The sequence below is a fragment of the Ictalurus furcatus genome, chromosome 28 (assembly GCF_023375685.1).
Source record: "Ictalurus furcatus strain D&B chromosome 28, Billie_1.0, whole genome shotgun sequence".
NCBI lineage: Eukaryota > Metazoa > Chordata > Actinopteri > Siluriformes > Ictaluridae > Ictalurus > Ictalurus furcatus.
Window position 1 is genome coordinate 11,671,661 of NC_071282.1, and position 11,009 is coordinate 11,682,669.

The window sequence follows — 11,009 nt, forward strand, 5'->3', positions numbered from 1 at the left end:
CTATAAAATAAAGTATACTTTATTATTATTATAAATAATTCACAATATTGTATTACAGTAGAGTGCTCATTGTATTGTCATTATTTCAGGAGATCAGGTTTTCACAACTAGGGCAGTTTTCGTTACATGTTTTTGTTACATGTTTAAATTAAAGTAAAAAATGTGTGAATGTTTAGTTTAATTGTTTTGCATTTTCTCATCAACTAAAGTGCCGTTGACTAATATTGTATGCCATTTTAGTCAGAGTAAAATTGACTAAAATGAAAAAATATGACAACGAAATATTGACTAAATTGAAAGAATATTTTTGTGAGAAGACAAAAACTGTGACTAAAAACAGTGTGAAAATTAATTCTGGAACTGGCCTGAGAGCCTAGGTTAATTAAATCTTTAGATTTTTTTTATCATTTTATGCACTTTTAGTTTAAAAATAAATACACTTTGATAACGGTCAGGTTGTTCTTTGCAGTAAAAGTTTGTATTTATTTGTTGCGCCCTCTTGTGGACATTTGAATTTAAAATCTGGTGTTCGGTAGTATTTTCCTCTAATTGAATTTTGTAAATGTTTAAGTGAAAATTATAATTATATCAATGATATAAAGTGGTCTTATAATGACTAATAGTTTATAGCAATTGCTTCTGGTACAATATATCGTCCAACAAAAGTAGTTATTGTGATGGGTCTAATCACACATCATAATTGCTGTGGAAAGAGGCTAGGTTAAACAAAAAAGCTGGAGTATTTCTTAAATGACTGAGATAGCCCAAGGAGGCAGTGACCGAGAACTTGAGTAGACGTCCCTGCATTTCTTTTAAATAGAACTTGTTGTTTAATTAGATAATGCTTGTGATAAGTGCTGCTCTGCTTAAATAATCATCTATGGGGTGGAGCAAAGTGGCGTTAATATTACTACCCTGAAGTGATTGCTTTCCTATAACTGCATGTCTCAAATTGTTTATTCCTACTGTAGAAATGGTCATGTATTGTAGGGCTGCGACTAACGGTTATTTTCGTAATCGTTTAATCGGCCGATTTATTTTCCCAGATTAATCGACTATTCTGATCAAAAGCTTTTAGTACCGTTTATTTTTAAATAAAATCCCCAAACTGAGTGTTACAAATATAAACTTCAGACTAAAACTCTACATTAACGCAACTGTTTGTCAAATTTTTTTTATATATATATATATATATAATTATACACAGTTTCCCACAGGTTGAGAATTTACTTGTGGCGGTTGGTGAGGCGTGTGACGGTGCAGGTTCAGTAATAAACTAGTCAAACAAGGGCTTATGAATTCACTATTTATTGCAAATGAATAACTACTCAAATAACAATCTATATGTCAAAATTAAACCCTGAAGATGGAGTAAGCAGTAGAAGATGGATGGATGGATGGATGTCAACATTAAGAACTATTAAGTGTTTTTTTCACAATCAGTCAGAATTGAGAATGTAACAGTTTGGGAAAAGTTTAAATAAATGCAGAGCTGTTTTAGCTTGTATATATTAAAAGAGAAAAATCAGAATAATGAAAAGCCATAAAATAAATCCTGTTGGATTTGAGTTATTGATTTCTCTGTGTGTCTGTCCGTTGTTTTTTTTTTTCTTTCTTTCTACTTGTCTGTGTTCAGGGTGCGAAAGTGGGCAAGCTGACTCTGAAGACTACAGAGATGGAGACCATCTATGACCTGGGCAATAAAATGATTGAAAGCCTCACTAAAGAGAAAGTCCAGGCTGGGTGAGTAAGTGCACTGTGTACACAACACCACTCTGCTTCTCTGTCAGAAAATGTGCATTATTCCTGTTGTGTAGTAATAAGTTATATTTTTAGTTACTGCTTATAGGAAATCTGACTGAGCTTTCTGCTCCTCTGTAGGGATGTGATCACTATTGATAAAGCCACGGGGAAGATATGTAAACTGGGCCGATCTTTCACCAGAGCCCGAGACTATGATGCCATGGGAGCGCAGGTAAACACTCGAATCGCACAGATGATTCATCACACACTGTACCCTCCTACCTCAACACTCTCCCCGAGGTTCATGTTCCCTCATGTAGCCTGCGATCAGTTAACGTTCCCCCCCAATTTAAAAAATATAAATAAAACTCTTGACTTACACTAGCTCTTACACCTCTACTCTGTACACTTTGGATAAGAACATCTGCTAGATGAATAAATGTAAATATTACAATGTATACCATACTGCACATCTGCTGTATTCTGTAAACCGCTGGCCTCAGTAGGATTGCCAATCCGCTTTAATTAGTTTTTAGTTATGTGTTTTGGTTTCGGTGGCAAGAAGCAACTGCAGCCAAACTGCCCCCTCAATCCCCTTCTTATTAAAAGGCCCACTCTGTATTTTGCTGTATAAACAAAACTCAGCTTGTACCATTATTGCTTGCAGTGGTTGGAATGATTGAATAACCATAGCTGCTCAAGGGGAAATTATACTATTGACTACACACTGGTGGTGGTTGAGGAGATTTCCCCCATGTAATGTAAAGCGCTTTGCGTGTCTAGAAAAGCACTATATAAATGTAACGAGTGAGTAACTCAGTCGATGGCTTTCTGTTTTGGTGTAAGGTACCATGATTAAAAAAAAAAAAAAAATTTTTTAAAAAACAGAAGAAAGAAAATTACTGTCATTTTCATGACTAAGCATTATTCATTGTTATTGTTCAGAAAAAGAATGCTCGTGCCCCTTACTCACCCGAAGTTATTATGAATAATATGATAAACTGATATAAACTGGTTTTAATGGCTGTTTGTGTTAATGCCATACAAAAACTGATTTTCTTTCCATGACAAAACACAAACACACACAATAAGTAAATCTAAATTTGCCATACTGCTTAAAATCTATGGCGAAATGCAACTTTAAATTACACTTTGTGAATGTAGAAAGACATTGTCTTACTCCTAATTTTGATTGGTAACATTATCAACCTTTTCAACCCCAATGATGATATACAGTTGAAATCCTAAATTAACATACACCTTGCAGAATCTGAATTTTCAAAAGGTAAAAAAAAACATACATAAACAGGTTCATTTGTGTAAATTTAGTAATTATCTTGTCTTGTGGCCTATATGTGAACATCTGTTATGTGAAATAGCTTATTCAGGCAGGACTAGATAAAAAAAAATAAAAAAATGCCATTTTTACGATCCCTCATTTATTTATTTATTTGCAGATTCTGCAAGGTGTACATAAACTTATGACCTTCACTGTACGTGTGATAAGGTACTTTATCCTGGTGGTGTAGTGGGTGCGTTTGCATCCACTGTTTCCAGAATGCCACTAGCGTCTCTTTCACTGCACCGAAACGAATTTCTTTTTATTAAATTTGTGCAGAGTAATAAATATGCCCAGAAGCGTAACATTAAATGCCCTCCACTTCTCTTGAAGTCACTGCTGCATGTTCAAGACGAAAGATTAAAAGTAAATCCAAATTAGCATTTAGTCCAAATGAACAGTCTCGTGCTTAGTTTCTAAAAAGCAAACCGGGATACTGACTCCAGTGACGTGAAATGGCACGGCTCGCTCGCGCTAAACCCTAATCACGTTGAAGATCTTTCTTAGTTTCAAAGGAGAGAGATTTTCTTCAAGTCTAAGTGGCAATGTTTTTGTCTTTTCAATTCCAGACGCAGTTTGTGCAGTGTCCAGAGGGGGAGCTGCAGAAGCGTAAAGAGGTGGTTCATACGGTCTCACTGCACGAGATTGATGTGATTAACAGCCGCACACAGGGATTCCTGGCACTGTTCTCAGGTCTGTCTCCGTCTCTATCTACTCCAAAGCCTTAGCCTTCCTAAACCACAGACATAGCCACCTGAACGCACAACCATGTGTGTGACACACCCAAAAGAATTTATCAATATTATGTTTTGGTTTCAAACATTGTAAAAAGCAAATGATCATTGATACATAAATACTAACATCTCGGCCCATTTGTACGTAGAAAAGAGCAAAGGAAACCGTTCAGCCGCATAGGAATTGGTTGGATCGAGTTAAGTGTAGTCTTGTTGTTTGCACAGTGGTGGCTTGGCGGTTAAGACTCTGTGTTACTGATCGGAAGGTCGGGGGTTCAAGCCTCAGCACTGCCAAGCTGCCACTGTTGGGCCCTTGAGCAAGGCCATTAACCCTCTCTGCTCCAGGGGCGCTGTATCATGCCTGACCCTGCGCTCTGACCCCAGTTTCCTGACATGCTGGGGTATGCGAAGAAAAGAATTTCACTCTCCTGTAATGTGTATGTGATCAATAAAGGCTTTATCATTATTTAGTGAATCACCCAATTTAACTACAATATTATGCTCATTATACATGAATATAGAGGTTTAAAATAGTTATTCCATTCTGTGAGTTTATTGAGTGTGAGTGAGACAGGGAATGCAAAATTAAACCTGTTTTAAAAGAACCAACATGCACACTGACTAAACTATTTATCACCGTTTTTTATCCGAAGGAGAGCTCTTGAAAAATAAAATTATATTCTATATTCATAATCCGAATTCCCACTACGTAGCTGCCCTTAAGACACAAGTAGATGTTCTGTTTTGCAGTACTCCTCGGCATTTCCCTTGTTTGTAGCAGGAGTTGTAAACATATTTGAACGGTATACTTCTTCCTGATTCAGAGAATGTGAGTGTTTTGTGTAAAATGAACTTTCTTGTCCCATTTTCATTAGTGGATTGTTGCTGTTGCTGTTAACACCCTCATTAGCACTTAGTGCGTCTATGTCGGTTTTACACTGTAAATATACTGTAGTCTCGGACTGTTTGGATGTGTGTTGTATATACAGTACATCTATTTATACAAGGTGTATATGTAGATTCTGTTTTCTACATTAATGAAAGTTACACTGAAAAAACAAGCTTGGAATGCTTGCTGTATTTTTTTTTTTGGATACATACAGCGGCTGGTTTTATATTTATTAAAATATATTTAATAACAAACGCAAAGTATAATGTGTTTATCAATCAGAAAGTACAGTAAGATTGTATTGAGTAATTTAGGAGGCAGCTAGGCAAAGACCAACAAGTTTGGTTGAAAAGAGCTGGAATTCCAATAAAGTGTTGGTTATGGCACACCCTGTTCCACTATGGACAGCTTCATTCATATTTCTTAATCAAATAAAAGCAGACATTTATGAGGATTGGGTTTCCTGGTGTGTTTACTGCTGAATCTGGCCTGATCTGCTCTGCAGGAGACACAGGTGAGATTAAGTCGGAGATACGTGAGCAGATCAATGCCAAAGTTTCCGAGTGGAGAGAGGAGGGGAAGGCAGAGATAATCCCTGGGGTAAGTATAGCTTCTTTACACTATTCCTGCAAGTCCAGGGGTGTCCAATCTTATCCGCAAAGGGCCGGTGTGGGCGCAGGTTTTCATTCCAACCAAGCAGGAATCACACCTGATTCCACCTGTTTAATCAGTTGATTTTGGCTTTCTATAGACTCAGGTGTGGCTTCTGCTTGGTTGGAAAACCTGCACCCACACTTTCCGGATAAGATTGGACACCCCTGCTCTAGTCTCAGGCTCAGATGCTGCACTTAGGCTGCGTTCACAAAGCAGGCATACGTGGACCAAATCTGATTTATTTATTTGTTGTCAGGTTGTTCACACTGTTTTTTCAATGTGGCCTATTTCTGACCCGCATGCACAAAGGAACGTTGTGTCATGTGCCACATACACGCTTCACAAATCTACCTAACATTTAAACTTGTATCTGTTATAACCTCAGAGTGTTCCTGGTGGTTATTTTAAATTCATACCACAGCACTTTTGAATTCTTGAATCTGATTGGTCAGAAGGTATTGATTCATTTTCTATAACAGTACACCTCTGTTAAAAAAATAATAATTAAGTTCATTTATAAATTAAAAATTAAAACTGTTGACAGGTTACTGTGGTTTAAGAGGAGTAAAACACTTCATTCTGTACTGTTTTAGGAAAATTATCCACTTCAGTGTGGTAACAGTAACTCCACTTTGCATTGGGTCAGTGATTATTGTCCTGTAACAGCACACCCTATCATATCATGTTGTATTCCTCACTTCCTCTTCATTTTTCACCCTCATAGGTCCTCTTTATAGATGAAGTCCACATGTTAGACATCGAGTGTTTCTCTTTCCTAAACCGAGCCTTAGAGAGCGATCTCTCCCCCGTCCTCATCATGGCCACCAACCGAGGCATCACCAGGTGTGTACATGCACACAAACAGACTTCACAAGTGTTGTGTTGCAGGGCTTTTCTTTGGGCTCCTTAGATCATCTCTTCCTCTCCTACAGAATCCGAGGCACCAACTACCAGAGTCCTCATGGCATTCCTATAGACCTGCTGGACCGACTGCTGATCATCGCTACGTCTCCCTACACTGAGAAAGAGACCAGGCAGATCCTCAAGATTCGGTGAGATGTGTGTTTCAGATGCAAATCACCTCTGGGTCAGCAGTAGAGTTGGCGTTAGGGTTGTCGCTATTAGGCCTGTCACAATAACTACTTTTGTTGGACGATATTTTGTCCCAAAAGTTATTGGGTGAGTTAATTACCATGTTCTTTAGTTTACCGGTTCATTCACTGTTCAGCTTAAGCGGGTCAATCACCAAAATTATTGACTATTTATTTAAAACACTAGAACTATTCTTTCTAGATTTTTCTTCTTCAAAAAACATTAATATTCTGCGTGTGATTATCAACAGTATGTTTTAAGTAATTCAGTATACAGTAGTCTACACAATTATTTACAAATAAAAATGTAAACGATTGTGTAAGTATTCGTCCCCGTTACTGTGATACCCCCGAATTAATTATTTTTGGTAAGAGTCACGGTTACAGTGTCAACACGTTAGTGTACAAATGTTGGTTTCCATATCTTTAGCAAATTGATCAGTAGCTGAGTTCATAACCTTGAGTTTATTGCTCTATTTTGCCCCCTAGTGGAATAACAGAGACTAGCTTTTTCAAGTCAGTTACGGTCCACAAGCCGATTTTAATTTAGACTGCGGGTCATATGACACCCCTGCTGAAAAAAAAACAGTGCTGACATTTAGGACTCAGGGCCAAGTTACTGTCGTCTTCATGTAAATATGCAACAAGAATACTATTTAATGTGGTAGCTACAGTTATAGCCCCATATTGTACCACCACAAGCTGCATTGTTACACACCTTAAATTTTAGGGCTCTACTAAAATTACTACTACTAAAACTTAAGAAGGCTCTCAAGTTGCAGATAAAGGAGTGTAGAATGGAGTGAAATCTTTGTGCCGTGTGTTAGTAATTGCGGAACTAAGAGCGCATAACTTTCTAAAAGCGTACGTAATTTTTTTTCCTGCTTGCCTTTTCCTTATTAAATATCTGAATCAGGTGTGAGGAAGAGGATGTGGAGTTGAGTGAGGAAGCTCACACAGTGCTGACGCGTATCGGACAGGAGACGTCGCTCCGCTACGCCATTCAGCTAATCAGCACTGCAGGCCTGGTGTGCCGCAAACGCAGGGTAACAGACATGCACTATATATTTTTATTTTTAATTGTGTAGTGTCTTGCCACATTTACTACCATCTCAGTTTCACTAGAAATCCTGAAAACACGTACTGCAGCTTGGATGTAGTGCAATAGTAAATCCACTCGTGTCCTCCTCAGGGTACCGAGGTCCAGGTGGAGGACATTAAACGTGTGTACTCTCTCTTCCTGGATGAGTCACGCTCCTCACAGTACATGAAGGAGTGCCAGGACTCCTTCCTGTTCAATGAAGCACGTGAGTCCCTTTTCTGATTTTTATTTATTTATTCTATTTTTTTATTTATTCTTTTCAGAACCTGGCGATCATTTAAAATTTAGGACTTTGAGGTCACAGTTTGTTTTCTTCTACATTTATGGCAGTGGTTCTCAAAGTGGGATCCTGGGACCCCCAGGGTCTGTGAAGCATAGCAAGGGGGGGGGTGAGGGGTATATGTATTAGGGATGCACCGAATGTTCGGCAACCGAAATTATTAATTATTAATAAGTGAAAAGGCTTAATGAATTTGACCTAACAATGACGTGTTTGATGACGCGACCAAATAGCCTAGCAACCAGAGTGAGACGCGCGAATGTCACAACCTCGATGAGGGGGCGCGCACAGGCACGAGCTAGGTGCACGAGCTACGTGCTCTTCGGATGTTTACTGTGGACACGTGCGTTTGTTTTGTTTCTGTTCCGGAGTATTCTGTCACATCGCGAAACGTAAGGGTACGGAAGCAGGTAAAGACGTATTTATTTAAAGGCAGACAGACAAATCCAAATCGTAATCCAAAAAACGCAGTCAAGAGAGGCAATGGGTCGGGCGATCGGCAAACAGGCATAAACGGGGCGAAGCAGGAATCAAAGTCACAGTCACAGAAAACAGGGTCAAAACATAAAACAAGAAACATGAACTAGTGCTATGGACTGGGAGCGGAAAAACCAGGGGGGACTAAATGAACTAATCTATAGTTTAAACTAACTAAATCTATCAAGGAACATAACATTAACAACGTATCTAACTATACTATATCTACTATAATACTCCGCGAGGTGTACAGGGACGCGAGCGGTATATATCCCCAATATAATCAGCCGTATAGAACCCAATAGAACCATTTTTGCACTCTTGTCAATGCACTTTTTAATGCACTTTTTAGTTGTAGGCTACAGAGTGTTCCATTCTTTCAGCAGTCAGTTATAGGCCTAACATCGGCTATTCAAGGGGGGCTCAAAGATGACCACATCAATATATTTTTATTTTACTCATTTATTTATTTGAAGTTATATTGTGCCTTGTTGGTAGCCTATGCCTGCTGGAATGAAAAAAAAAATGTTCAGTGTTAAATAAATATTTTGAAATTGTAGTTTTTGTAATTTATTTTTTTCTTTGAAAAGCAAGACAAAATAGTAAAAAGCACATTTTGACTTTAATTTATGTAATGTTGAAAAAAATGGCAAAATAAATGGAAAAAATCAGCCTTCGGCTTTTGGCCAAGTTTTTCATTATATTCGGTTTCGGCTTTGGCCAAGAATTTTCATTTCGGTGCATCCCTAATGTGTATTATTTTCTTTCTTACAGTAATGGAAATCAAACCCACCATTCTCAGAATTATTATATTTACTATTGTGTTCTTATAATTTTTTTGGTCCGTTTGACTGGTCACTTAAAGCGCACCTATTATGGTCTTGAAACGTGCCTAATTTAATTTTAAATTTTAAAATTTTAAAGATCTTATACAATAGATTTACATGCATCCAAGGTCAAAAAACACTTTAATGTGCTCATAATTTAAACTGCAGCATTACCTTTTTTCCCCACTCAGTGTCACAAACGACTCGTTAAATGATTCGTTCTAAAGGATTCATTCTAAACTCCTCCTGTCAGAGGGCATACTCTGCTCTGATTGGCCAGATGTCCCAGTCTGTCGTGATTGGTATATCGCTGTCAGCGAACAGCCTATGAAGACTAGAGGTGGGGCTTTTTGTTACAAACCTACGTAGGTTAGTACAGGAAGTAAGCCTGGAATCACTAATGACTCGTTTCAGCTGTTCAGAATCGGCTCCTTCTTTTGGGGGTCAATAACTCCGTTTGCCGTGTGCTTTGATTTTTGAAGCTTTGCAGAGGTTTTTACATTCACAAACAGCTCTGTAACGCACTACATTAAAGGTAATATTTGAAAAACCATAATAGGTGCACTTTACGTTAAATGGGCTTAATCCTAATCTCAATAACCCAACAAGAAATCTAATAATAATGTGTGCTTGGACTTTGTGTTCTGCTGTTGGAATCTGAGGGGGTCTGTGGGATTTATTTTACAGTTAAAGGTATCTTGTGTAGTTTGTAATAGTCTGAATATCAGGAGGAATGCTAGAATTAAAAAATTTTTTTTTACACAGATGGCTTGTGTCTAAGTTGCACATTCGAGCTGTAAATCAGCTAAACGATGCATTTCATCAGTGATTACAAACAGCTTAATTTGCTGTGAGTCACATGGGGTAGTTGAGGTCTGAGGATGGTGGGAAATAGCAGAAGAATTCATCACTTACATAAAATATACCTTTTATAAACAGCTTTTTATAAATAAAAGTTGTTAATAATGTGAATGGAGAGAAAACCTGATTCAGTAGTTGTTGTCTTTGAACTGAATTGGAAAATGAAATGTAATACTATTAATAATGTAAAACATCACATCTCCCAGCTCTGTGATAATAGAGCTCTGTCCTGAATCTGTGCAAATATATCATATATGTTTTGCTTTCTTTCTACAGAACCAAGTCAGATGGACATGTCTTAATTAAGGAAGGCTTGAGAGTATAGGCTTTTTAATGATGCGTTCCTGTGATGTTTCCTTAACTCTTGTGGCCGGAATGTACTGTGGCCGGCTGTGAAGCGCTTTTCTTCTTTTCACTGAGTTTTTGTTCAAATAACATGTCTGTACTGTTTGGCCTTTTAGTATTGTTTGTGTTCGGATTTACATTTGAGTGTTGTACAAATTGGAGTTGTGCCTCTACTGGTATTACTTTTCCATAAATAAATGTAAAAAAAAAAAAAATTGTTAAACATAAGCAAAAAAAAAAATGCAAAATTAAAGATGGTCTAAAAACAGTCTGTGTCTGGTTTGATCGGTCCATACATTATGCACACTCAGCTGTAATTAACAATAAATGGTTAACTGAATGGGACCTATGCACCATGAACAAACTCCATGAAATCAGCCCTATTGTTGGCAAAAGAAACGTTTCTCTGTTATCAAAGCGCTGGGACCGGATCGTCTACTGTCGAATCGGTCACTCCAGGATGACACAAGTCTTTAATATTAGGAGAAGACTCATCAACATGTACCTTTTGCCAGAATCCATTATCCTTGAAACACATTTTATTAGACTGTACTGGTCTTAACCCGGTGAGAAATGTTTTTTATTCAGTCAACACTCTGGAAGAAATTTTTAGTCAAACCTAATGCAGTTTTAGAGATTTTAAGAAAAATAGGTTTTAAAAACCTTA

The 11,009-nt window shown here is 37.7% G+C and overlaps 1 protein-coding gene across 1 annotated transcript in view; it reads left to right on the plus strand.

Moving 5' to 3' along the window:
- The window catches only part of ruvbl2 (RuvB-like AAA ATPase 2), a 15,843-nt gene extending 5,233 nt beyond the window's left edge, over positions 1–10,610 (plus strand). Inside the window, exons 7-15 of the mRNA XM_053618423.1 lie at positions 1,637–1,743; positions 1,882–1,975; positions 3,652–3,775; positions 5,211–5,305; positions 6,084–6,202; positions 6,292–6,411; positions 7,367–7,496; positions 7,643–7,757; positions 10,274–10,610. Coding sequence (XP_053474398.1) covers positions 1,637–1,743; positions 1,882–1,975; positions 3,652–3,775; positions 5,211–5,305; positions 6,084–6,202; positions 6,292–6,411; positions 7,367–7,496; positions 7,643–7,757; positions 10,274–10,299 — 930 coding nt within the window. The 3' untranslated portion in view covers positions 10,300–10,610. The remainder of the gene's footprint in view (positions 1–1,636; positions 1,744–1,881; positions 1,976–3,651; positions 3,776–5,210; positions 5,306–6,083; positions 6,203–6,291; positions 6,412–7,366; positions 7,497–7,642; positions 7,758–10,273) is intronic.
- The last annotated feature ends 399 nt before the right edge of the window (positions 10,611–11,009 follow it).